Below are 27,089 nucleotides of genomic sequence, written 5' to 3' on the forward strand. Positions count from 1 at the left end.
CTGGTAAAGTACTTAAAGCATGTGCTGACCAGCTATCTTCCATGTTTACTAAGATCCTCAACCTCTCCCTGACAGAAGCCATCGTCCCTTACCGCCTCAAATCACCACCAACAGCAGCCTTAGTGACTTCAGACCCTTTGCCCTAACACCTGTGGTTGCTAAATGCTTTGAGAGACTGTTCTATTTCATTCCTCCTGACCGCCAGAGGGCGGTGCTTTAGCACCTGGATAACTACATGTGCACAGCACAGAGGTCGAGAATATATACCAACAAAGTCACGCCATTGAATGTGACCTGGGTGACATCACTGGTCGTCTTTATATACCAGACGCACCCAGCGCTCGTTTCTTTTCTACATTCTCGCATTCTTAGAGGTTGAGAACGCATTTAGCTGCGATTGCCGCTCTCGCTTGTAGCCTCGCAACCCACCTTCGGTTGGAGCTACATGCACTGCACACGTCCTCCAGAGGCTGTGAGACACGGCTTCACCGTGTTTTGTATTCTTTGACGCCTGTCGTGAGTACACCTTCCTAAACGCCGGGTGCGCGCCTTTGCCACTGCCCTGCTGGGTATTTTCCTCTGTGCACATTAGCTGTGTTGTTTCGATGAAAGCTGGCTATTTGTTTAGTTGTGTCACTAACCCCGTTAACTACGTGGTAGTGTGTGTATCAGAACCAGTATAGTGTACTGTGTTGGGCTTGCCGTGAGTGTTTTCCACTCCTTGAAGTACTTCGTCTGCACTGCCGCCATTTGCTAAGTTTAACAGCTCCGCTAGCAGCTAGTGTTGTCGTCGTTGCTCTAAGTGACTTAACACTTGGGCTGTGAGTTTTTCGGCTGTGTGCATTGTGTTATTACTGTGGCTGTGAGTGTTTCACGCTCCGGGCCTTGTATTAGCTTTTACACTGTGAGTGCTTCACGCTCCGTGCCTCGTGTCAAGTCGACGGCTGTGAGTGCTTCACGCTCCGTGCCTCGTGTCAAGTCGACGGCTGTGAGTGCTTCACGCTCCGTGCCTCGTGTCAAGTCGACGGCTGTGAGTGCTTCACGCTCCGTGCCTCGTGTCAAGTCGACGGCTGTGAGTGCTTCACGCTCCGTGCCTCGTGTCGACGGCTGTGAGTGCTTCACGCTCCGTGCCTCGTGTCGACGGCTGTGAGTGCTTCACGCTCCGTGCCTCGTGTCGACGGCTGTGAGTGCTTCACGCTCCGTGCCTCGTGTTACTATTTACACTGCGTGTGATTCACGCTTTGTCTTTCCATTTGTAACCATCAGGGCTTGCGTTAGCCATCTGCACGCAGTCCACAATGTTGACAGGGCCTTTGTTGCATGGCTGTAGTACCTGTTTGGCTCCCTTGAGCCCAGATGATGGACATATGTTTTGCCCCTCGTGTCTTGGGATCAGACACCTGAGGGAAGCTCTGACTGGCGATGCCTGCCTTAATTGTGCCAGCATGCCACTGGCAGAGAGATCTGCTAGACTTGCGGCACTGGAAAGTGGAATATCTAGTGCGACTTTGGCCTCCAGCCCCAGGAAGGAACCAAAGCGCAGTAAATGCCCACATGCAGGAGCCCCTTCTGCTAAGAAGGTTACTCATGACCATGCTTTGGCTGAAAAGGTCGAAACGTTGACTTCTGAGTTTGCTCAGATTAAGTCCTTGCTTCTGAATCTACAGCCCAGGGATGCAGTGACAGTTCCTGTTGTCCCTAATGAGGCTGATCAGACCAATGTAGTTACTCAGCAGGAGGAAGATGTCGTGTCTATTGCTGCAACTGATTCCTTGTACATGACAAGTGATATAAACTGTGTGAAGGATGAGGATGAGAGGGGTCTTTCTCCAAGCCATTCATTAGTGGGCTCTCATACCTCTGAGGCAGAGTCCATGCCGCAAACCGGACCTGGACTATCCTTTGTCAAGCAAGCTGTTCAGTTGGCTTTATCCAGGCTTGGGGTCAACAATCCCCCTGCGGAAACCACCGCTTCAAGTGCCTTTTTCAAAGTCACTCAGAAGCCTGAGTTCAATGTTCCAGTTTCACAACCATATATCGAGGAGCTCCACCGATGTTGGGCAGACCCCAAATCATTGACCATCTATCACAGGACTGCAGAGCCCTTAGCTCTATGTGTGATTCGGCGCAGTATGGTCTGAACCGTATGCCCGCCATTGACAGCATTATTGCAAACCTGGTTGTGGCTCCAGCTGATGCTGCTCGGCCGGATGCCCGCTGCCCACGTCCTCAGTGTAGGGTCACTGATGACCTCCTCACCAAAAGCTATGATATAGCTGCTCGCATCGGTCGCCTAGGCAACTCACTGCTTTTGCAGTTGAGGGCCAGCTCTCCCAGCAGCCTGCCTTTCATGAGCCTACAGGAAAATGCCCGAGAACTGAACAGTTTCACAGAGCTTCCAGTAATCGCGCCCAGAGGTCCTCAGGGATGCGAGGCAGAGGTGGTCAAGTCTGACTGCCAATGTTTGGCCCCCAGCCGTTTTTCACGAAATCGACTCAGCCACTGGGAGGCTCAAGTTCAAGACCCATGGGTCATTTCAACCTTGTTCGAGGGTTACAGAATTCAGTTCAGATGTCGTCCTCCAAAGTTCAATGGGGTGAGGATGACTGTTGTTTCCGACTCGGTGCAGTCTGCTGCCCTACAACGGGAGATTTTGGAACTCCTGGAGAAGGGGGCCATAGAGCCAGTTCACAGTTCAGACCATCTCAGGGGGTTCTATTCAATTTACTTCCTTGTTCCAAAGAAGGATGGCGGCTTTCGTCCTATCCTCGATCTCCGACATCTGAATCGTTATATCAAAGTGCTGCAGTTTCACATGCTCCGCACAGTAGACGTCCTTCAAACTATCACACCAGGAGACTGGTTCACAAGTGTCGACTTAAAAGACACCTATTTCCATGTGTCAGTGGCGCCTCATCACAGGCAGTTTCTCCACTTTGCTTTCGAAGGTCAGGCATACCAGTTCAGGGTGCTTCCTTTCGGCCTCTCTCTCACCCCTCGTACATTTACCAGATGTATGGCTGCAGCAATAGCCCCACTGCAAGCTCTTGGATTAAGAATCCTACCCTACTTAGATGATTGGCTTGTCTGCGCTCCAACTCAGCAGGCGTACAACGACACAGCTCTTCTACTGAACCTTGTCTCTCATTTAGGACTCACAGTGAAGTTTGCAAAGAGTTCTCTTGTTCCCAGTCAACAAACGACCTTCATCGGCATTGCCATCAACTCCCTGACTATGACTGCATCGCCATCCCCGCAGAGAGTGGACAATGTAATTCGTCTCGTCTCACACATTCAACGGGCTGTGACGCTGCCTTTTGGTTTGCTGCTCCGGTTGATGGGCAAATTGACTGCAATGTCACTAGTGGTACCTTTGGGACTTCTGTTCTTACGCCCCCGTCAGATTTGGATCAACAACCTAGGCCTCAACTCAAAGTTGCATCAGCACAGGCTTGTACGACTCTCCAACCAGTGCCTTCTGCACCTCAAACCCTGGGGGACTTCATCTGCAAGGGTGTCCCTCTAGGCTCTGTTCCTTCTCGCCGAGAGGTGGTTGTTACAGATGCATCACTCAAAGGTTGGGGGGCCGTGTGGAATCACAGGATGGTGAGGGGTGTCTGCAGTCCTCAGGAGAGACTCCAACACAAACGTGCTGGAGCTTCGCGCTGTGCGACTGGCTCTCAAGCGTTTCCTCCCGGCCCTGAGAGAAGAAGACCTGGGGTTACGCTGTGGCCTAATCCGTCCTTTTTACTCAAGAGAATTTCAACTTTTCATGTTAACCAGCCAGTTTCCTTGGCTGTGTATGTCCCGCATTCTGATCCAGGATTATCTGTTTCAGGTTCCCTGTGTCCTGTCCGAATGTTGAAGCAGTACATTAGTGCGACTGCCGGGATCCGGAAAACGGATGCCCTGTTGTGTGTTACGGTGATCACAAAAGAGCTGTCAAAGCAGCGACTCTCGCATTGGGTCGTGGATGCCATTTTATAAGTGTACAGGTCCAGAGGTCTTCAGCCTCCTAAGGTTACGTGCCATTCCACCAGAGGGGTGTCCACCTCCTGAGCTGCACTGAGAGGTGTCCCTTTGAGTGATATTTGTGCTGCTGCTACGTGGGCTTCGTCCTGTACCTTCGCCCGCTATTACAGACTGAATGTGGCTGCTCCTCCTGCGGTGACTTCGGCGGTGTTGTCTGCCTCCACTCCCCACTGCTGATGCGAGGTGAGTGTGACTCTTCGTGACCTTGTTGGTATTAAGTCATCCAGGTGCTAAAGCACCACCCTCTGGCGGTCAGGAGGAATGAAATAGAACGAGAGTTACGAATGTAACTACGGTTCTATGAATTCCGGATGACCGCCAGAGTTGCTTGTCACTCAGAGTCTTGCGAGTTCATTCCGAAAAGAAGCGAGCGCTGGGTGTGTCTGGTATATAAAGACAACCAGTGACATCACCCAGGTCACATTCAATGGCGTGACTTTGTTGGTATATATTCTCGACCTCTGTGCTGCGCACATGTAGTTATCCAGGTGCTAAAGCACCGCCCTCTGGCGGTCATCCGGAATTCATAGAACCGTAGTTACATTCTGAACTCTCGATCTCACAACAGATCAAAGCCTGCCCTCCCCCCAGGGTTTCGACCCACACTAGTTTGCCTACAAGGCAAACAGGTCACTGAGGACTGCTCTGTGCCACCTAGAGCATCCTGGGACTTCAGTAAGGATGCTCTTCATTGACTGCAGCTCAACCTTTAATAACATTGTCCCGGACATCCTCACAGCCAAGCTGGTTGCCCTACACGTCCTGTCTGTCACCTGTGCATGGATCCTGTACTTCCTACCAGAGGTACAGGATCATTAAGAATAAACCCAACAGACTCAGAAATAGTTTCCTCCCGTGGGCTGTTTGAACTCTTAATATGCACCTTTAATAAAACTGACATGAATGCACATGCACTTTAATTTGATGTGCAACACTGTATATGCCTTTCATTTGTTTGATTGTCTGCATCTTTTTTTTTTCTTTTTTTTTTTTTAAAGTATGCACCTTAGAGAAGTTCCTTTCAATAATTTCACTGTTTAGGCGACTGCACAATAAAGATTTCTTGAATACATTTATCATGTGAAATGATGCATTTATTACACCAAGTGGGCAGGGTCACAGAGGACTCTGGCTGCACTTGCCTGTTCTATGTCACAAGGGAAACTTGAGATTTTTTTTTATTTGTTTTAACAGTGGCATTGCAGATAAGGAGGACACTTGTGCAACATTTAACAGCACAAAGAAATGATGTGTGGATATACACATTTACACTGAAACACAAATGTGCTGACCGTGATGAGACTGGATCATGTGGGCCTTCAATCATGTGACAGAAGGCTGCTTTTCCCAGTAGTAGGGCTATGAAATTATCATAATGCACATAATAAACAGTCAGCATACACAGTCATTCCGCACACTTTCCATATCTGCCTGAGCAAAGGTCTTACTGTAACAATATCAGAACCAGGAAACTGTAACATGATCCTACCACATGGAAGCCATATCTTTAAACTTCTAATTCAACAGGAGGAGAAGCACTGCTGAGTGCAGAGATGGAAAACTGCAACTTCAAATACAGAAGTGCCTGGCCTAAGCTAGAAAAAAGGAAAAGTCTGTGTCATCCTGCACAGATAACATAATCAACAACACAATGTCCTTCCTTCAGTCGATCTACAGACTGGAACCTCCTACAAACACGTCTTTTTACTTTTCGTGAGCAGCAATAAGTGTAAACTTACGGTATAAGGAGGGGTCGGCAGGGAGATTTTGGAGATGACTTTAAGAAGATGTCCATTGGTCCTGTGATTGATGTGGGAGATTTGGGTCTGAACCACCACTGCGTTTTTTTCATTCAAAGTATCAGAGAGTGGAAAAGGTCGTGGCAGGGGTACACGGGATTCCACCTCGTACATGTCCTGGTCCTCTCCTTCTACCCACAAGCTGGTGTGCATGTTGGAGTTCCAGTAGGAGCGGTACGAATCCATGGCACCACCGTATCCACCTTGTGTGCTTACTGCAGGGGTCTTTATCTAGAATCATGAAAAGTAGTTTCCATTTGCTGTGCTCCAGCAGGCTGTGCAACCACAATTAAGAATAAAGTCCACTGGGGAAAGAAGCGTCGCAGACAGCTCCAAGCAACAGTTTCTATGCGTTTTCTGTGCACACAAGAAGAGTAAACAACATGTGGTGATCGTGACAGTCACGTCATCCTGATCACATGCTCATGAGGTGAGGTCCAACATGTTCCAGGTAAACACAGACAACAAAAAAAAAAAATCCAATAACAATGGTGAGATGTTCTGTGGCAGAACAGAACAGTGTTCCCAAAAGTGTCATTCTCAGCAGCCGGTGGAAAGCACGCATGGCACTGGCTTGTTAACGGAAATTCCTGAAGAACACGAGTGTGGGAGGTAAGTCAACACAAAGCCAAGTATTTCTCCTTTTCTTCGTGTCCTCTCTGAAGAGCTGCAGCATCTCGCCATTCTTTCTGACCTCCTTTCTACTGAGCATGATCACATCCTGCCTCGCGCCGAAGCTCATGGCGCTGCGTCTGCTCCAACTTGCTGCCTCTCCCCTCTCTGAAGCTTCATTAACTCCGTAGCGCTGCAGCAACCACGACCCACAGGAAGCTTCTCAGGGGCCCCTTTTAATTGTCTGATCCAAGCGGTAGCCAGCCAAGGGTGAAATGACAGTGGTTAGATGTAAAGTGCTCAGTCACTCCTCTTTACTTCCTACTGGGATGCCGTCTCGTGCCACACTCAGAGACACACACACACACACACACACACACACACACACACACACACACACACACACACACACACACACACACACACACACACACACACACACACACACACACACACACACACACACACACACACACACACACACACACACACACACACACACACCCTGTGCTCATAGTATTACTCACTCCAGCCGGGTAGCTCTCTTGTTGGAAATCAAGCTCCAATATATCTTCCGTTTGTTCCTCTTCAAATTTACTTACCCAAGGTCGGCTGCACTCACTCTGCCTTTTCACTTTCTACATGGTCATAGAGACTAAAATCCACACTTCGGCACAGAAGAATTTCCAAACGCAGCTACCAGGAGTCTGTTCAGTACAAGTGGGAGGGAAACAGGTGAGGCTTCATTTGTTGTGGCCAGTGAACCAGGCTGATTTGCAAATACCTCTCTCTCTCACACACACCCACCCACCCACCCCATCCACACACACACACACACACACACACACACACACACACACACACACACACACACACACACACACACACACACACACACACACACACCCACCCACCCACCCACCCACCCACCCCACCCACAAAAAGTTGCAAAACCGGATTCACTCCCTGTATAGCTGCCAAAAAAAAAAAAAAAAAAAAAAAAATCATTAAACCATTCTGACACGTTGCCTCTTGGAAACGCTTTACAAGTTCGTCAAGTGCCATGCACATGAACGGTTTCCACACTCACTGAATAATAAGTACTCACTGAACCACAAATAAATCTACAGAAGCAAAAACACTTCATGTAACCAGCTTGTTACGTCAATCGCTGTTCACGACATCGCCTTAGAGCCGAGACTTGATAATCCAGCACTGCTGGCTGACAAGACAAGTGTCAAATAGAAGGTGGAAAATCGTTACGCTATCTGCTAGTAGCTGTGTTTAATACACTGTTATTGTGCTGTAACTGTGTCCATTTGGAAGAGATGTGCACCCCATGCAACTACAAAGTGCTTATTTAATATCTAAGGGCTGGAGATCCATAGTGATAACTGTCAGTGAGGCAAACATGATTATCTTGAGCAGGTAAAGATACTGCAAGCATGATAAAATACAGTATTTTTAAAAAAGAAAGTCTAAATGACTCATTAGAATACATTCACCAACATGCACTCAGCCGTTTAAAGGGATGCTGGCTCAACAATGATGTTTTGCTTGGAATTTCTTGACTGCTATTTTTAGACAGCCAAGATAGAAACTATGCCAGCGTGAATAATGCACAAATTTCAGCCAAAGGGAAGATGTGCTGTGCATTCGCTTACAGAAGTAACACACTCGGTGGCCTAGTTAAAGTCGCCCCACCTCTAAGGGCTGACACAGGACACAGCAGGCGTACTTCTCAGTCAGTCAAAAGGGGTGGAGCTGTTTAGACCAAGTGGATTATGATAGGCCGGGTGATCAGACAAAAGCCCATGTCAACATAACTCGTATCTAAAGGCAACCAGTGGGAATGAAGCAGCTCTTTTGTGTGGGAATTCTAGACAGGCCAATTTTATTGTCGTGCCCATTCTGTAGTCTCCTCCCCATTAGGCCTCTTGAAATGGTGTAGAATCATGCAGGGGGTTAACAATGTTGAAAGCGGTGTTTAAACATTTAGCCTAATTGTGTCACTAGTGCTTTGTGTTCTTCAGAGACAAACAAAACATGCAGGATGAATCCCGCCAACACAGCCACCTGCTATTACCACATTTCCTTTAACAAAGGAAAATAAATGCTACAGCAACTCAAGTCGAGCAATAAACTCATTATCATATCATATTATAAAATCCACTGAATCCATAAGTGCTTTACAACACAACGTTAATCGAGAAGAAACACTAATCATTTAACCTCCTGTCCTTCATTGATACCTGGTTGGTGGTGTCTGTGATGGTCATCAACATCTTCTCCAAAGCAGTTTGGAGTCGGCTGCTAATGCTCATCAAATATTCTTCGTTCTCCAGCTGTGATCCCACCCCCAGCAGCAGCGAGTCCATCACCTGCTGGGACATCTCCAAGTCCTCGTCAGCATCCGCTTCTCCGGACCCCACACTCACATCGGCTGCGACGGTTTGGCTGCTATGGCAACTTTCTGCAGAGTGACCCAAATAGGATTCGGGATAAATATCCTATGCACAAACCAGTAGATGTGCAAATTCTATGACTTACACAGATTACATAGTTTTTTTTTTCTGGCTGACAAGTCCGTTAAAGTTTTTTGAAGACTGTGCTGAATTTGATCCTTTTTTGAAGAATGTGCTGAATTTTTTCTATCTATATGTTTGAAGTCAGTGCTTCCTAAACATCATCCACTAACCATTTAGAATCCAAACAAAAGTGAAGCTTCACTACAAAACATTATGCTGTCTAATAAAGTGATAAAAAAAAAATTTAATTAGTAATCAATAATACTGGGGCATTATTATGTCATAAAGTGCATCATATGATATGATGGATGACACATCCAGGCCAAGATTTGAATCAGACTTAAATAGAAACCATCTATAACCCTGTTTGAAAACTTTTTTTTTTTTTTTTTTTTACATAAACATTGGAGCCCAGACTCAAAAAACAAACAAAAAACTAAAAGCTTTTCTCCAATCCAGGGATTGAACTATGAAGACAAAAAGTAGATTCTCATGTAGTTCCAGCAATATGCAACACTGAAAGAGCTCAGCAATAGTTTTAAAGCCGGATACTGAAGTGCTGTGTGTTGAATTTACGCATTTATTTATTTATTTAGTCTCATTTCTTGTTATCTTAAAATCTTCAATGAATGATCAGCTAAAGATACAGCTTTAAGAACACTGAGGTCTTGCGGTGGGTAAGTGGACTCAAATTTGCTGCCTGAATTACTGACCTATTTATATTTTTTAAACCATGATGTTACCTGCAGAGTGAGGTCTGACGGGCTCTGTGTTCACCCTCGTTACTCTCTGTGTGGTGGACTGAGGCGATGCAGTCTGCTGATGACCACTGGAAGTATCACACAGACTCTGCATGTGGAGGCCAATCGTCTCCTCCGCTGCTGCCGTGGTCTTCAGGACATCAACCAGAACCTGACATAGCTTCTCATTGGTTTTACGCAAGAGGTTTCTGAAAAGTAGTGAGGATAAGATTCATAAGTGCCGTCGTAAAGGACAGCTTCTTAAACCTCCTTATTGCTATTTAACAAAGATCTGTGAGCAAAAGCAACTGTTTCACAGCAAACCAGTGGCTCCAAAACTTTATTCCTTGGAGCACCCTCCACTCCCCAGGTAATTTAACTTTTTTTTTCCCTTTCGGCTGCTCAAGTTGTTCTGGGGTGACAGCAGATCTGGTATAGTTTTATGACTAACATATTCTCTTCCAGATCTTTGGTACCACATTGGAAAATAAGTTTACAATGTGTTTGTCAAGTAGAAACATTTCTAAATCTTTTCAGATAACACACTAATGTGATCATATTTCATGAATTTATTTCTCAGGGACAGTGCTTCTTTAATAAAAATGCAAACAACCCAAACTTGGCCTAAAATGCTTATTTTCATCTTGTTTCTATAGCTAGAGGTTAAAAGCTTACCACTGCACAAACCTGAATTGGTTAATATGGAACAGTGTGAATGCAGTTCCTATAGCTACCTTTCAGCAGGTAAAATGTCCTTATCAGCGCTCTCGCCATCATCCTGAGATGAAGGATTGGGCTGACCGGCCTGCTTTGATCCCAGCTCACCTGGGTCTTCCTCCTCTTCAACTTCCTGTTGACCCGCCCCACTGTGCTTTAACACCTGCACAGGCAGAAGAGACAACACGGACAGCAGCCCCGTCATCACAAACGTTACAGCGGGGTAAAGAGAGACTGCTGACAACTCTTGACAGCAGAGAGCAGAGCGGTCGCATGTGTGTCCATCAGGAAAAGTGAATGCAAATAAGGAGCAGCAAGGCCTGCACACAAACTCTGCTCTTTTGCTCACACAAAGACTCACTTCTAACTCCGTCAGAGCTGACAGAAAGAGGGACACTAGTATGTCTGTGCTACTATGGCAACAGGTGCACCTGAGCCACAGGGCATGTGAGAGGAAATGGCTCCCCCTTTAGACAATCAAGCAGAATTGCAACTCTGCGTCTGCATCCAGAGTTTCGATTCATCCTCAAAGACACTGGACTGTGCTGAGAATGTAGATGAGCTGAGAGCGGTACCACAATTCTTTCTTCTCAAAACATTTTCAATGCTACTAATCTTCCTGAATAACAGATAACTGTAGCCGACAAATCAATACCACTAAATTTATTCTGTTAGCAAATGATTCAATACTCACATTTGACACAATTCAAACTGATTTAGTACTTAAAGTAATACAGCTTTATGATGCCTAATTTTTTGACAAGAAACATAAGATTTAGTGATCAACGCTACTGCTGTTGTGCAAACAAAAGCCAAACAGCAATAAATTTTATAGCAAAAACAGTCAGGTCCATAAGTAACTGAAAAGTGACATTTTTTTGTAAATGATAAATGTAAATTACCATTTACAGAAATGCTATTTGTTTTCCAAATTGAAATTTTGTAGTGTTGAACTTAAGCTTTCCTTCAAGGAGTTTTAAAAAAGATATTGCATCAACCATTTAGGAATTAAGGAAACTAGTGAGGAAAGCCACCAAGACACCCATGACGAGGCTTATGTAGGCTTATGTAGAAGTGGTTGGTGAAATCAGGGATAGTGCCGACTGCATTACCAGTTATTGAGTTATTTTAATACAAGAAAATAAACCAAATCTAGGCTGACTCTTCTGCTTTCAATCAGGAACAAGCTCCTTTTTGACAATACACTTATTTACTGAGTGGGGAGCAGTGCCCAGTTTGGAAAAAAAAAAAACCCTTAGTTCCTCTTTACAGTAAATGGAAAGTAGCTGCTGCGTCTGCGTTCGCCTCTCACAGACTGTGTGGGTGCCACAGTGGAAAGTCTAACAGTCATCATTGGTACCTCGAACTGTAAAACTTTAAAGGAGTTTACCATCATTCCCGTCTATACGTATCAGTAAAATATAGATAAAACTTTTGCATAATATACCCCCTGCAAATACTTAATCATCACGCCTGAATTAACACCTAGAGTTTGTTGGCGTAACTCATCTCACAAAGAACAGTGAACCTGACAGTTCTCTCTGGTGTTCTCTAAACATGCATGAAATGGTTCATGAAAGCCTCGATTGGCCCCTGCGATTAGCTCTTCGAGGGATGAGAAGGGAAACCTTCGCATCTGTAACAGACGCACTGGATAAGCAAATGTATAATATATAATACACATATACGACAAGTCAAATTCCTGACGCTGTCGTCGGGCATCTTCTTAAAGATTTTGTCATCTAAATGGGATTGGAGAGAAGGTTGATTGTTTACACAGTAGTGACCAAATAGGACAGCAGGTCACACTTTTAAAGTTCTGGATATTCATTTTCTGTATGTTTAATAAGTAAAAAAAAACAACAACAAACAAACAAGGATCCTGAATCACGTTTAACCATCTAAGATGAAAGCATTACACCCAATTGATTTAATAAACATTTTAACCTAAAAATCTATGTTGAAGAGTAATTTGGAACTCAACATTTTGTTATATCTGTTATTATGAGGATGTTAATGAATAGATATATATTTGCATCTGAAATATGACATACAGCTGTTTCAACGATGCATTGTGCAATAGGTGGAATAATAATGTAAATCTGCAATATGTATATAAATGAAAACCAATCTTCAGTGTCGTCATAGCAGAGTGCAAGTCTGTACATTTAAAAGAAGTAAATTTTTTTAGAAGCACATGTTACACTGACCTGCTGATGTCTGGATCTGGCATTCTGCAGCTCCCCCTTTAACTTTTCAATCTCAGCATTCCGCTCCTCCAACTCTTTTTCTAATGCCTCCTCCTCCTCCTCCATCCAAACACCTGAAGTAGGAGAAACTCGAGGAGTGCACGCTTCTTTCTCATCTGCCACCGCTTCATCGCGCTCAGTCTGCATCGATGTGCTCGTCTGGCAGGCGCGTCTGCTGGCTTGAGCCAGCTCAGTCTGCTGTGCAAACTGCACTGACATCTGAACTATGACCTGTCAAAATATTGGCATCGAAAGACAACATATCTTCGGAATGTGTCTACAGTGGGACAATGTTCTCTGAATCCTGATACAGTGTCACAAAATGGTTTTGGCTCAAACGCTGAACTTTTTCTATACTGCAAATCATGAGAAGCATATTTGTATATTGTCTTGTCAAATGATCTAATCTACATTCTATATTAGACAATCACTTCACAAGTAAAATTTCAGTAAGACATATTTAAATAATTTCAAATAATGCATCTTACAACTCTTCTTAAGGGAAAGAGTATTAGAAACACCTTGTTTTGAGTTATACCTGAGATGAAACAAGTTTGTGGTGACAGAGGTGTATTACTTTCTAATACCAAGAAAATAAGGTTCAAAATGAGTTTTGTCAGCTAATTTAAAGACTATTTTTTTAATATATCTCAACTGGATTGTCACTTACTCTATTGGCATTTTCAACTTGTAATAAGTTAAAAAAATCTGCCAATGAAACAAGTGAAAATACACTAAAAACAAAACAACAAAAAACCCCCCCAATGAAACAAGATTTGAAACTTTCAACAAGTTAAAAAAAATGCCAATACAACAACTGAATTTTGAGAGCTCTCGAAATAATGTCTAGAAATTAGCTGAGAAAAGACTCATTTTAAAATCATTAGCAAGTCTCACATCTTTGGCAACTAATACGGCATCTTAAAAACCTTTATCAAAAATATGTACAAAAACATCTAACTGCACCTCAGACTATTGTGCCACTATAAGAGTCAAATACCACTGTGTTTTAAGCCAACTGACCAAAATGCTTTTTCTAAATTTCCTTGGGGGGGGGGGCATGCCCCGGTACCCCCGACTCAAAACAAGATGTTTCCAAGACTTTTGACTTTTTATTAACAATATTTTTAAGATGCATTGTCTAAACTACTCATGATTGCTTCCTGTAAATTTACTTGTTCACACAATTCACACTTCATAAACTGTTGTTTGCAGTTGCACTGGTGTAGGGTTACACCAGTAAAAGGCTATACCAAGGGTATAGCCTTTTTGCTTAATTTGCCCTTATTGGTCCATCAGAGCGGCTGTTGCTTTTGAGGGTGTTTGTCGGGAAAATTATCATTTCTTTACAGCGGTTGATTACAGAGCCACTGCAGGGTCTGTAATCAACCGCTTCTGCAGCATGACCCACTTTGAAGCGTGAACCAATGAAGCAGTGCTTCGATCCGCTGGCTCGTTGGTTCTTTCATTTGCTGCTCTTCAGAAGCGGCAAGTCCGCTTCTTAACCCCTCTCAAAGCCATTAAAATATGTTAATTGTGAGTCACTTTTGTGTGGATTAAAGTCACTAACTGGGACTCTTGTCTTGTTGCAGTCAAGAAATGAGAATTGTCCTCCGTTCCATTGGCACAGCTCCAAACGCTGTGCCATTTCCATTTGGAATTAATAACTTCAAAACAAATTAACGCTTTAAATAAAATGATACCTCTTTCCAAATACTGTAATACAGACAACAAACTACAATCAAGTAAAACGTTTTTTTTTTTCTCCCAAAATGAGACGTCCTGCATTCTTACATCCTGATGTACAGCACAGCCGGCTGCAAGAGCTCAGCTCAGATGTATGGAAAGACATTCATGGCAGTAATGTCTGAAAGGAAATGCTTTTGACAAAAACTACAGATTTTGTTCATTTCAATTTATATCCAGAGATCAAGGATCCACCATGTAGAGTTTATTATGTCCAGAGTTTAAGGATCCAGTGATCAATTTCATATTTATTTACTTTAAGACTCAATAAAATGTTGACATAGAAAACCTGTAAAGCCTACATTTAGTACACAAAAAATTCACAAGAGGTATCGATAAGGAATCGGATTGATAAGCAGAATCGATTCTGGTATCGAAATCGATAAAATCTTATCAATACCCATCCCTACACTGGTGCTGATTAAGGTGAATGAAAATACAAAATTGTACCTTGGCAACTTCCTCTTCCACTTTCTCCCAGTGTTGTTTCTCTTCCAGCGGGACTTGCTCCTTTGTTCCGAGGCTCTCAGTGGAACATCCACTCTTGTTGAAGCTGTCAGCGTCGTGTTCAACCTTACTCGCCTCTGCTTTTTCTTGCAAACGCTCCCCTGCTTTCCTCTCTTGCTCCCTTTGCTCTTTCAGCCTCCTCAGCTCCTTGCTGTGCTGCTCTTTCAGAGTAGCTACTTCTTGCATGTACTTGTTATAGAGCGCCTTCCTCAGCGCTTGGAGCTGTGCTGTCAGGCCCACAGTCCTTGTAGACCAAAGTAACCCTGCACCTCCCTTTAATGACTCCTCTGAAAGTGCCTAGTCAGAGATTAAAATGGAGAAAAGAGGATGGGAGTTATCCAGAAAAACTACAGATTAATCTCAAAGAAAACTGGAGATTGCAAAATTTACAGACAAAAATTAATCTCTCTTAACCCAACACGCTCTTTATCACTGAATACACTACCTGTGCCATTTTTATCTTTAGCCTTGATAAAGGATGAGAAAGATGCCTGGCATTAGACTTTCCACTAATAAACTGCCGTTCTGTGCTGTGATGAATCCCTGCATTGTCTGATTCCTCAGTTATTCAACTTCCTCTGGATCACTCGCCTCCAGTTCAAAACCTCAACTCCAAACATATCTTAAAACACATCATGTCCCAAAATATTTCCAGTTCCTCTTTTTTTGTTGTTGTTCTGCCAATATTCTCTCTGCTCCCTTCCTTTGTGATCTTTGCATGAGGATGAAAGACCTGCAGATATGGCAGCTGCAGGACCTCTGAGGTCGGAGCGACAGTGAGTGAGAGATGGATTAATTGGAGTTCATTCAAGCAAAACTGAAACCTTTTTTCATGCAGCCACCAAGACGGCATTACATTCACTTGAGCAACACTCTACATTGACTTGTTATGTAACAATCTACTATTTCAGCGGTTAGATATAAGGTCATGCTAACTGTGGCTTCAAGAGCAAAACTGGGGAACTGGGACATATTTTAACCTCAAGGCTACAAACGCCTCCTCTCCACCAACATTATTTAGTTAATCTTGCATTGTCATGCGTGTATGATAAAATAGGTCAATAAATGCAAAGTTCTGCAGACAAACCTTTTGTTCCTCAGTTTGCACTTCCATTTTCTCTGATGCGGACTCTGTAACCCTGGACAAATGGACAAATATGGTTAATGTTTGACATGCTTTTAATATTTTTTTTCCCTTATAAGTACTTTACTTGGTAGTCACATCATAGTCAGCATAGTTATATTTTCATGCAAAGACTTCAGTGGGAATCTTTTCACAAATATTGACCACCACCACCTTGAATTCTTGAAAAATGCTGTGGCAAATATATTCACAAAAAACAATGGAGGGCAGTAGCATTTCAGGGTTTGGAAGGAAAATGTTCTATGTGCTAAAACCTCAGTTAAAGTCAGGAACATAGTCTCCATATACAGTGGCTTGCAAAAGTATGCGGCTCCTTGGTATTTTACGCATTTTAAATTGATTATGGCATTTCAAATACAAAAAAGTAAATCAGGCTTCTCAATATAAAAATTTCTAAAGGTATCATCGTTAGACTCAAACTGAAAGTAAATCTCTACAACTTGATATAAATTAATTTAAAATATAAACACCAAGATGACGGGTTGCATAATTAATCAGCCCCTTTGGTATAATACCTGTAAATAATTTTAATTGCCAGTTTTTTTTTTTAGACAAGTCAGGGGATGGATACATGAACATTTCCAAGTCACTGAATATGTTTTGAACTTTATTTACATTAAATGACAGGTCGGTCGTGGCTCACTAGGGGCTGATACTTGGCACATATGAGGTACAGAGAGGCACACAGAGTAGCAGATATGTGTTAGCTTAAAACGTGGATCATTCTTCAAATAATCGCTGACACACCCATGCATGGCTCATTATTCATGTCTTATTATTCGGTGGGACTGACACTTTATGTATATACAGTGAGGAAAATAAGTATTTGAACACCCTGCGATTTTGCAAGTACTCCCACTTAGAAATCATGGAGGGGTCTGAAATTTTCATCTTAGGTGCATGTCCACTGTGAGAGACATAATCTAAAAAAAAGAAAAAAATAAATAATTCCGGAAATCACAATGTATGATTTTTTAATAATTTATTTGTATGTTACTGCTGCAAGTAAGTATTTGATCCCCTACCAACCAGCAAGAATTCCGGCTCACACAGACCTGTTAATTTTTCTTTAAGAAGCCCTCTTATTCTGTATTGAACTTGTTACCTGTATAAAAGACACCTGTTCACACACTCAATCAATCACACTCCAACCTGTCCACCATAGCCAAGACCAAAGAGCTGTCTAAGGAGACCAGGGACAAAACTGTAGACCTGCACAAGACTGGGATGGACTACAGGACAACAGGCAAGCAGCTTGGTAGAAGACAACAACTGTTATGATTATTTATTAGAAAGTGGAAGAAACACAAGATGACTGTCAATCTCCCTCGGTCTGGGATTCCATGCAAGATCTCACTTTGTGGGGTAAGGATGATTCTGAGAAAGCTCAGAACTACACAGGAGAACCTGGTCAATGACCTGAAGAGAGCTGGGACCACAGTCACAAAGATTACATTAGTAACACATGATGCTGTCATGGTTTAAAATCCTGCAGGGCAGCAAGGTCCCCCTGCTCAAGCCAGCACATGTCGAGGCCCGTTTGAAGTTCACCAGTGACCATCTGGATGATCCAGAGGAGGCATGGGAGAAGGTCATGTGGTCAGATGAGACCAGAATAGAGCTTTTTGGAATCAACTCCACTTACCATGTTTAGAGGATGAGAACAACCCCAAGAATACCGTCCCAACCGTGAAGCATGGGGCTGGCAACATCATACTCTGGGGGTGCTCTTCTGCAAAGGGGACAGGACGACTGCACCGTATTGAAGGGAGGATGGATGGAGTCATGTATTGCGAGATTTTGGCAAACAACCTCCTTCCCTCAGTAAGAGCATTGAAGAAGGGTCATGGCTGGGTCTTCCAGCATGACAATGACTCCAAACACAGCCAGCGTAACTAAGGAGGGACTCCTTAAGAAGCATTTCAAGGTCCTGGAGTGGCCTGGCCAGTCTCCAGACCTGACCTTAATAGAAAATCTTTGGAGGGAGCTGAAACTCCAAACCTGAAAGATTTGGAGAAGATCTGTATGGAGGAGTGGACCAAAATCCCTGTTGCAGTGTGTGCAAACCTGGTGAAAAACTACAGGAAATATTTGACCTCTGTAATTGCAAGCAAAGGCTACTGTACCAAATATTAACATTGATTTTCACAGGTGTTCAAATACTTATTTGCAGCAGTAACATACAATATAAAAAATAAATAAATAAATCATACATTGTGATTTCCGGATTTTTTTTTTTTTTTTTTTTTTTTTTTTTTTTTTTTTTTAAGATTATGTCTCTCACAGTGCACCTTAGATGAAAATTTCACCACGTGATTTCACTCTTTAACTGATTCCATCTGCTCAAAGTGATAGTAATCAGTGCGGATCTGGCTGTATCCACTGTGGTGACCCCGAACAAAACGGGAGAAGCCGAATGGACAACAGCAATTTATAAATGCTTGGGTTTGAATAGGAATTGGTCAGGTCCAGTTGGCTAGATTCTACAGAACCTTAAATGCTAAAGTTTCTTGTAGTTCAGGGAAAGTTTATAATCAAACTATCAGCATTGAGCAGAGTAGAAAAACTTTTGCTTCAGCTCATAGCTGAGTACTATAACAAAGTCACATTTTTATGAGCCCTGGGTTTCACATTTCTTTTGGAAAATGTAGAGCCTAATTGTAGTGTGGACTACCTATTATAGGATTCAGTAGCTGTAACCTCCTGCAGCTGTTGCTCCAACATAGACAGCTCGGTAGTGTAGCGCTGCTCGGTCTCCATTGCTTGCTGCTGGTAGTGTGCTCTGAGACGATCCATTTCTTGTCTGTGACTCTCCTCCAGCTGAAGCTGCTTTTCTTGTGCTTCGGCATGCTGCCTTTGAAGCTGCACGGACAGAGAGGGGGATTGTGCACCAGCCGGGTTCTCTAGATCTAACACGTGACGAGAAGAAATGACAAAATTAATATACTTAACTTCACAACATCAGTTACATATTAATCTACATGATAATAGCCAAGTTGCCTCTGTGTGCGTACGTGCGTGTGCATGGTTACAATCATGGAGAAACTGGGGAGAGCTGACATTTGCCATTTGGTATGCTTATATATTTTGGATCAAGGATGAATGATGCGAAAACATAAAGTTGATGGGACTAATATTTTGGGGGGAATTAGCGATATTAGCTAACAACAGTGAACAATGGACGTTGTGCTGCAATGCACCATGGGAGTTCAGGGGTTTAAATGTTGTTATTATGGTTCATGTTAAACAGTGCTGTTATTCTTATTGATTTATTGTGTTTTTATAGTTCAATTGGTTTAGTCAGTTTAGTTAAGTGTCATGTTGTCGTTACCATGAGTGAAAAGTGAGGTGCCTTTGATGTCTTTCGCCACTGTCTCTGCTTGTGGGTGTGTAAAAATAAAAGCACGTGCTTGCCGCAGATGGCAGAAAAGACAAAAAGCTCTGCGTGCGTGTTATTACTTTGATCATGGAGAAACTGGGGACAGATGACATTTGCCGTTTGGCATGCATATGTATTTTGGGTGAAGGAAACCAAAACCAAATGTTGATAAGACTTATATTTTTAAGAAACTAGAGACATTAGCCAACAACATTGACCAATGGACAATTATATGTTAACTGATAATTATATCATGGACTCGTATACCACTCCAGCAGGGGCCGGTAAATCATCTATATGTTAAAAGCATGGGTGCATGATTTTATTTAGTAAGTTCACTAAGTATTGTGGCCAGCCTAAGGCACACCTGCGCAATAATCATGCTCTCTAATCAACATCTTGACATGGCACACCTGTGAGGTGGGATGGATTATCTTGGCGAAGGAGAACTGCTCACTAACAGATTTAGACAGATTTGTGAACAATATTTGAGAGAAATAGGTCTTTTGTGTATATAAAAAATGTTTTAAAACTTTTGAGTTCAGCTCATGAAAAATTGGAGCAAAAACAAAAGTGTTGCATTTATATTTTTGTTCAGTATATGAGGCATTAACTCCAAGCTTAACACATCAATTCATTTCTGCAGGTAATTATATACTAATGAACAGATGGTTATGAATGCTGTATTCTACTGTTGCGAATGAAGACCCCAAAATCCTACACTGTGGCTTTAAAGTGTGTTGCATATCTGAATGAAAACAGTAATCATCCAGGTTTAAGAGTGACATGCACTCAGAAAATCTTGAATATTCACCAATTTTGATACATAAGAGGTATTTAACCATTTTTTTTTCCACAATCTCATGAGACACCTTTGTGATTTGAATGTTCAACATGACAGGTTGTTTTTACAAAGTTCCAGATCTACCTTTGCTTGCAGAGGAACTGAAGCTGGCAACTTGCACATGTAGATCAGCAATCTCTTTCTCGCTGCTGCTCTTTAGTTCATTATATGTCCTCTGCAATTCTGCCATCTATGAGACAAACAGATTTGTCACTGCGTTGTTGATCACACTGTAATCATCATCCATACTGAATCTATGTCTACAGATCTGCTTCACCTTGTTTTCATCAGCTCTTAATACAGACTGGAGTTGTAACAGTTGGTTATATTCCTGCTCAATTCTTGCTTTTACCTGCCGAAGATCTCTGTAGAGCTCTGCAGGGGAAGACATTCATTTATTATGCCAATGAAGAACTAGGACATTCACTACGATTACCAGGACAAGAATAGACATAATAGAATATAACTGTAAAACGCTCAGCAGTAATGGCATAAAAATGACAGAAAACTCTGCTTTGAAATCTTGAATTCTGATCAAGGTGAGGATCAGCAAACATCCTATTTTGCACAACGCTGGCATTTTTTGAAAAAAAAAAAAAAAAAATCATAATTTGCTTTTATATATTAATTTAAATAGGAATGTTGGCACAAGTGGGACTTGTCCAGATAGCCACGCGTAAAGAAGGCCTTTTGTTTGAACACACTTTATGAAGTCTTTTATTGCCACTGCTGCTTGCATACATTCATAAAGTAGGTACCGTTATTAAGCCCATACTGGCATAATCACAAGTATATGAATAAAAAATGTTTATGAGTGCAATGGAAAGAATATTTTCATTTGTTGAAAGATGGAATGTTTATTCAATTTGGCAAACGGAAAACATTCATCAGTTGTTTTGTATGACACTTAAATAGATGATAGTCAAGGCAAAGTCCACGGCGCTATAGATACCTTCCTCATATCACAGAAGTATTTTTAAAACAAGGTAGTAGAGTTGTTCATTGGTAACCCATGGAACCAAAATGAACAGTAAACTGACACCAAATTGCACAAAAAAAGAAGATGAAAATCATGCAATGGACTATTTTTTTTATGAATTAAATAATCAATATCATACTCTTTTTTTTTTTAGATATATCTTAGTATACACTAGTAGAATTCTACCTTAGAATTGGAATGTACTATAGAAGACATACCTTACTGAATTTTCATCTGACATTCAATCCATCAACCAAAGCACAGGGATCTATTTTGGCATTATATAATAGTGTATATAGTTACATTTGATTCATACAAACATTTTATTTATGAAAATGAAGAAATAATTCACCTCTAGCACGGAGCAGAACAGAGTTAGATTCACTAGTTTCTGGTGTTTCAACTGAAGAGAGTTGCCTGCTTGCTGAATCAACATTTTCTGAAAGCTCTTCACCCAGCATGTTTTGAAGAGACTGAAGACAAACGGATAGAAGGTTTCAGATTGTGGCTCCTTGGTAACACACACAGACATATATATATATCTACACACATATACACACACATACATACATATATATATATCAGATATTTGACTTTTTAATTACCAGAACAATCTCTCTGCTCTCTTCTGAAACAGCTTCCAATAATTTCTGGTATTTGAAGATTTTTGGCTCATCTGACAAGAAATGGAAAATAGTCAATGTTTCAGAAGTCCCTCACAGCTTACATCAGAAAAACACTGTTCTACCTTGAAGCATACTTCTCTTTTCTATTCCAGGCACAACACAAAAAATAAGAAACGAGAGATCAAACGCGCCCCAGTGGGAATCCCAGCTTTGCCACAAAGACAGACACAAAGACATGTGGTTCCACACAGGCTCACCCTGGTTGTGGTCCTCTTTGAGCTTTGGAGACTGTGTGTAGTAATCAGTCTCCTCCTGCAAAAGCTCAAGCTGAGCAGCATGGATCTGAGACAAGCTGATACGCTGAGCCTCCATCTGCAACCTGCACTCACCCTTACAACACAAACAAGATACAATATCATTAACACGGGGGGGGCTTCTTATGTTTCTCTGCATTAACATGATCAATTCCCACCGCAGGAATAACTATTCCTTAGGTTCAGTAACGAGCATAGCTAACCCAAAAGTTAGCTTTGACAAACACCAATCTGCTAACTGAAAGATTAACTGTGATACCACTAAATTGTTTAGCTGAAGCTATCATTAACCGCTAACTTTGTATGAATTTAACTTAGGTTTTTCTGGGGGGCTCTAAAACCCTGAAAAACAGACCTAAAGAGCTGTCTTTTAATAGAGGTTCCCAAAAACGTTTAGCATGCCAACGACAGATGATGATCAAGACATACAAAAAAAAAAAGATAATGAACAACTGAACTTTAACAGTTTCTATTCAACATAGAATTTATTCACAGTACAGAAAGTATTAATCAACTAGGAAATGAAAAAAATCCACACAGAAAATAATTTTAATAATGTAATTAATAAATTTGACCTCCTCCATTTCCTCAAGGTGATGCTTGCTACTTTTGCGTGATGTCTCGATTTTCGATTATTGGATTAGTACATAAACTCTAACAGAAACAAACGTGTGAGTTTAGGGTTTACAAACATTTCTGACAGTAACTTGATATAATTTTTTTTTTTTTTAGCTGACTCAAGGTTAGTAGAACTAACTAGTGGAAGCTAATTGGACTGCCAATGGTGTCCTTGCTCAGAGGGGTTGGTAAAGTTAGCTTTGTTGTGATTTGGCATTACACAAATAAAATAAATTGAAAATGAATTGAATTTTCATCCATCCATCCATTTTCTTCCGCTTTATCCGGAGTCGGGTCGCAGGGGCAGCAGCTCAAGCAAAGCCGCCTAGACCTCCCGATCCACACACACCTCCCCCAGCTTCTCCGGGGGAACCCCAAGGCATTCCCAAGCCAGCCGAGAGATGTAGTCCCTCCAGCGTGTCCTGGGTCTTCCCTGGGGCCTCCTCCCAATAGGACGTGCCCGGAACACCTCTCCAGCGAGACGTCCAGGGGGCATCCGGAAAAGATACATGAGCCACCTCAACTGACTCCTTTAAACATGGAGGAGCAGCGGCTCGACTCCGAGTTCCTCCCGAGTGACCGAGCTCCTCACCCTATCTCTAAGGGAGTGCCCAGCCACCCTGCGGAGGAAACTCATCTCGGCCGCTTGTACTCGCGATCTCGTTCTCTCGGTCATGAGCCAAATCTCATGACCATAGCTTAGGATCGGAATGTAGATCGATCAGTAAATCGAGAGCTTTGCCCCCCTACTCAGCTCTCTCTTCACCACGACGGTCCGATACAGCGACTGCATCACTGCAGATGCTGCACCGATCCGTCTATCGATTTCACGCTCCATCCGTCCCTCACTCGTGAACAAGACCCCGAGATACCTAAACTCCTCCACTTGAGGCAAGGACACTCCACCGACCTGAAGAGGGCAAAGCACCTTTTTCCGGTCGAGAACCATGGCCTCGGATTTGGAGGTGCTGATTTTCATCCCGGACACTTCACACTCGGCTGCAAACCGCCCCAGTGCACGCTGAAGGTCCTGATTTGACGAAGCCAACAGAACCACATCGTCCGCAAACAGCAGAGACGAGATTCTGTGGTTCCTAAACCAGACCCCCTCTACATTCTGGCTGCGCCTAGAAATTCTGTCCATAAAAATAATGAACAGAACCGGTGACAAAGGGCAGCCCTGGCGGAGGCCAACGTGCACTGGAAACAGGTTTGACTTAGTACCGGCAATGCGAACCAAGCTCCTGCTGTGATTGTACAGGGACCGGATAGCCCTTAGCAAAGGACCCCGGACCCCGTACTCCCGGAGCACTCCCCACAGGGTGCCCCGAGGGACACGGTCGAATGCCTTCTCCAGATCCACAAAACACATGTGGACTGGTTGGGCGAACTCCCATGAACCCTTGAGCACCCGATGGAGCGTGTAGAGCTGGTCCAGTGTGCCGCAACCAGGACGAAAACCACACTGCTCCTCCTGAATCCGAAGTTCGAGCATCGGTCGAATTCTCCTCTCCAGTATTCTGGAATAGACCTTACCGGGAAGGCTGAGGAGTGTGATCCCCTATAGTTGGAACACACCCTCCGGTCCCCCTTCTTAAACAGAGGGACCACCACCCCGGTCTGCCAATCCAGAGGCACTGTCCCCAATCGCCACACGATGTTGCAGAGGCATGTCAGCCAAGACAGTCCCACAACATCCAGAGACTTAAGGTACTCAGGACGGATTTCATCCACCCCAGGAGCCTTACCACCAAGGAGCTTTCTAACCACCTCGGTGACTTCGGCCTGGGTAATGGATAAGTCCGCCTCTGAATCCCCAGTCTCTGCTTCCTCTTCGGAAGACATGACGATGGGATTGAGGAGATCCTCGAAGTACTCCTTCCACCGCCCGACCGCTTTTCAGTTAGCTGAAAAGCTAATCTGTTCACAAAAAAGTAGCTTTGCTAATTAGCTATTAGCTGAACCGTGCCTGCCGCTGGTTATGCAAAAAAATAAAAATAAAAAACCAACATATTAAATACTGCCAATGAAAAATTAGTACATTGTACATAAACTATAACTCCAAATTAATTCTCAAATGTATATACATTTTGTTAAGCAGTGTGTTTTTCGCCCATTACCACATTTCTATCTGAGAACAAAAGCAGCATTGAGGCACCTTCCTTCTTCTTCTTTGTCTTTCGGCTGTTCCCGTTAGGGGTTGCCACAGCAGATCAATCGTTTCCATCACACCCTGTCCTCTGTCACACCAACCACCTGCATGTCCTCTCTCAGCACATCCATGAACCTCCTCTTTGGTCTCCCTCTTCTCCTCCTGCCTGGTGGCTCCATCCTCAGCATCCTTCTCCCTATATACCCTGGGTCCCTCCTCTGCACATGTCCAAACCATCTCAATCTCGCCTCTCTGACTTTGTCTCCAAACCGTCCCACCTGAGCTGTCCCTCTGATATGTTCATTCCTAATCTTGTCCATTCTTGTCACTCCCAAAGAGAATCTCAACATCTTCAGCTCTGCCACCTCCAGCTCTGCCTCCTGTCTTTTTGTTAGTCCACTGTCTCTAAACCATACAACATAGCTGGTCTCACTACTGTTTTGTAAACTTTCCCCTTCACTCTTGCTGATATTCTTCGGTCACAAATCACTCCTGCCACCTTTCTCCACCCACTCCACCCTGCCTGCACTCTCTTCTTCACCTCTCTACCACACTCTCCATTACTTTGAACAGTTGACCCCAAATATTTAAACTCATCTACTTTCACCACTTCTACTCCTTGTAACTGCACTATTCCACTGGGCTCCCTCTCATTCACATGCATGTACTCAGTCTTGCTTCTACTGACTTTCATTCCCCTTCTCTCCAAAGCATATCTCCACTTCTCCAGACTAGACTCAACTTGCTCTCTACTCTCACTACAGATCACAATGTCATCTGCAAACATCATAGTCCATGGGGACTCCTGTCTGATCTCATCTGTCAACCTGTCCATCACCACTGTAAACAAGAAAGGACTCAGAGCTGATCCTTGGTGTAATCCCACCTCCACCTTGAATGAGACTGTCATTCCGACTGCGCATCTCACCACTGTCACACTATTCTTGTACATGTCCTGCACTACCCTAACATACTTCTCTGCCACTCCAGACTTCCTCATACAATACCACAGCTCTTCTCTTGACACCCTATCATAAGCTTTTTCTAAGTCCACAAACACACAATGTAACTTTCTGTCCTTCTCTGTACTTTTCCAACAGTATTCTCAGAGCAAACATTGCATCTGTAGTGCTCTTTCTCGACATGAAACCATATTGCTGCTCACAGATCTTCACCTGTTTTCTAAGCCTAGCTTCTACTACTCTTTCCCATAACTTCATGCTGTGGCTGATCAGCTTTATGCCTCTGTAGTTACTGCAGCTCTGCACATCACCCTTGTTCTTGAAAATAGGAACCAGCACACTTCGTCTCCACTCCTCAGGCATCCTCTCACTTTCCAAGATTTTATTAAACAATCTGGTTAGAAACTCTACTGCCATCTCTCCTAGACATTTCCACGCCTCCACTGGAATGTCTTCTGGACCAACTGCCTTTCCACTCTTCATCCTCTTCATAGCAGCCCTCACTTCTTCCTTGCTAATCTCTTACTTCCTGATTTACCCTCACCACATCATCCAGCCTTTTCTCTCGCTCATTTTCTTTATTCATCAACTCTTCAAAATATTCCCTCCACCTTCTCAGCACACACTCCTCACTTGTCAGCACATTACCATGTGCATCTTTTACCACCCTAACCTGCTGCACATCCTTTCCAGCTCTGTCCCTTTGTCTGGCCAATCGGTACAAGTCCTCTTCTCCTTCCTTACTATTCGACTTCTTGTACAGCTCGCAATATGCCTTTTCCTTTGCTTTTGCCACTTCTCTTCTCGCCTTACGCCGCATCTCCTTGTACTCCTGTCTACTTTCTTCATCTCTCCGACTATCCCAAAACGTTTTCGCCAACCTCTTTCTCCTTATGCTTTCCTGGACCTCTTCATTCCACCACCAAGTCTCCTTGTCTTCCTTCCACTGTCCAGATGTCATACCCAGTACTGCCCTAGGTGTCTCCCTCACCACATCTGCAGTACTTTTCCAGTTGTCCAAAATTGCTTCCCCTCCAACTAGTGCTTCTCTCACCTGCTTGCTAAATTTCACACAACAGTCTTCCTCCTTCAGCTTCCACCATCTCATCCTTTGTTGAGCTCTCACTCTCTTCTTCTTTAC

General features: G+C 43.2%; 1 protein-coding gene across 2 annotated transcripts in view; it reads right to left on the reverse strand.

The window, feature by feature from the left end:
• The window catches only part of akap9 (A kinase (PRKA) anchor protein 9), a 106,381-nt gene that overhangs the window by 40,826 nt on the left and 38,466 nt on the right, over nucleotides 1-27,089 (reverse strand). Inside the window, exons 11-22 of one of the 2 annotated variants that reach the window (XM_034160639.1) lie at nucleotides 22,160-22,292; nucleotides 21,882-21,952; nucleotides 21,629-21,749; nucleotides 20,575-20,672; nucleotides 20,382-20,487; nucleotides 18,749-18,983; nucleotides 16,018-16,069; nucleotides 14,874-15,227; nucleotides 12,645-12,908; nucleotides 10,446-10,594; nucleotides 9,715-9,920; nucleotides 8,696-8,916 (exon numbers count right to left, since the gene is read on the reverse strand). In XM_034160639.1, the coding sequence (XP_034016530.1) occupies nucleotides 8,696-8,916; nucleotides 9,715-9,920; nucleotides 10,446-10,594; nucleotides 12,645-12,908; nucleotides 14,874-15,227; nucleotides 16,018-16,069; nucleotides 18,749-18,983; nucleotides 20,382-20,487; nucleotides 20,575-20,672; nucleotides 21,629-21,749; nucleotides 21,882-21,952; nucleotides 22,160-22,292 (2,010 nt within the window). Of the gene's footprint in view, nucleotides 1-8,695; nucleotides 8,917-9,714; nucleotides 9,921-10,445; nucleotides 10,595-12,638; nucleotides 12,909-14,873; nucleotides 15,228-16,017; nucleotides 16,070-18,748; nucleotides 18,984-20,381; nucleotides 20,488-20,574; nucleotides 20,673-21,628; nucleotides 21,750-21,881; nucleotides 21,953-22,159; nucleotides 22,293-27,089 lie in introns of both variants that reach the window. The other variant, XM_034160638.1, reaches the window with a different exon arrangement.

The sequence above is a fragment of the Thalassophryne amazonica genome, chromosome 20 (genome assembly GCF_902500255.1).
Source record: "Thalassophryne amazonica chromosome 20, fThaAma1.1, whole genome shotgun sequence".
NCBI lineage: Eukaryota > Metazoa > Chordata > Actinopteri > Batrachoidiformes > Batrachoididae > Thalassophryne > Thalassophryne amazonica.